Raw genomic sequence first — 1,096 nt, 5'->3', positions numbered from 1 at the left:
ACTGCACATGGTACAGCACTGGGATGTTTAGCTGTACCCTGAAATACTCCATTCTCTCTCTCCCCGTCTACATCCAGGCTGCACGGACCACCATGGTACTGTCTTGTATCCTATCAGCATTTGGGATCTGCATCACTACAGTTGGAATGAAATGCACCAAGTTGGGAGGGGACAGTGACAGCAAAAGTCACGCTTGTTTTGCTGGAGGAATCTGCTTCGTTCTTGCAGGAATCTGTGGATTAGTACCAACATCCTGGTACACAAGAGAAATCATTTCAAATTTTCTGGACCAGACCATTCCAGAGAGCAGTAAACATGAACCAGGAGCAGCAGTTTATACAGGATTCATTTCAGCAGGCTTTCTGCTTATCGCAGGTGTGATTTTCTGCACTTCCTGTTTTAACAAGCAGCAAGGAGGATGGATTTACCCTCCAAGGCAGCATCATTTTCCATCCACAGAACAGGAGAGCAATGCAGGTTACAACCTGAAGGACTATGTGTAAATAGTTATTTCTATCCATTCAAGGTTTTTTTTGTGTGCTAAGTGTAGTATGATTATTTCAAAGAACGTATAACCGAGAACTTAACTTTTCCTACATCTGGGTTGCAGTAATGTTCATGCAAGGTATTTAATTCACAGGGGCAACCACAAAAAGGAAAGAAGTAGAAAATGATACTTGTCTGCTACAAAAGTACTTTATTTTGCTGATTTTTCAAACCATGCTTTTTGACTTTCCACATAGCATTTACTGAAGAAAAAGGAACTATTTTCAAACATAACTGACTGTACAATTAAGGTACTGAAGTCTTGTTATAGGAAAGATGATTAAAAACTAACTGCTTTCTATTTAGAGAATCAAGCTTTCAATAATGTAACATTTTATGGTGTATTTTACACTTTCATCTCTGTCTTCATTATGATGCAAGGAAAAGAAGCCCAAACATTATTTGTCCAAGTGATGCCGAAAAGCCAAATTCAACAGTTTTTAAAAAGCAGACACATCTGCCTTTCGTTTTCAATTGTAAATTGCCTTGGTAACCAGATTTCATAACAAAAAAAAACCAAAAAAAACCCACACACCACCACAAAAAAAAA

General features: G+C 38.3%; 1 protein-coding gene across 1 annotated transcript in view; it reads right to left on the bottom strand.

Moving 5' to 3' along the window:
• Positions 1 to 41: 41 nt before the first annotated feature.
• The window catches only part of LOC114068697 (dimethyladenosine transferase 1, mitochondrial-like), an 18,607-nt gene continuing 17,552 nt past the window's right edge, over positions 42 to 1,096 (bottom strand). The window contains exon 7 of the mRNA XM_027905037.1: positions 42 to 159. Within this exon, the coding sequence (XP_027760838.1) occupies positions 68 to 159 (92 nt within the window). The 3' untranslated portion in view covers positions 42 to 67. The remainder of the gene's footprint in view (positions 160 to 1,096) is intronic.

The sequence above is a fragment of the Empidonax traillii genome, unplaced genomic scaffold, assembly GCF_003031625.1.
Source record: "Empidonax traillii isolate 1590-97213 ecotype Southwest subspecies unplaced genomic scaffold, ASM303162v1 scaffold24:size2376012, whole genome shotgun sequence".
In the NCBI taxonomy this organism is placed as follows: Eukaryota; Metazoa; Chordata; class Aves; order Passeriformes; family Tyrannidae; genus Empidonax; species Empidonax traillii.
The sequence above is the reverse complement of the archived record's forward strand: the minus strand, read 5'-3'. Positions and strand labels throughout refer to the sequence as shown.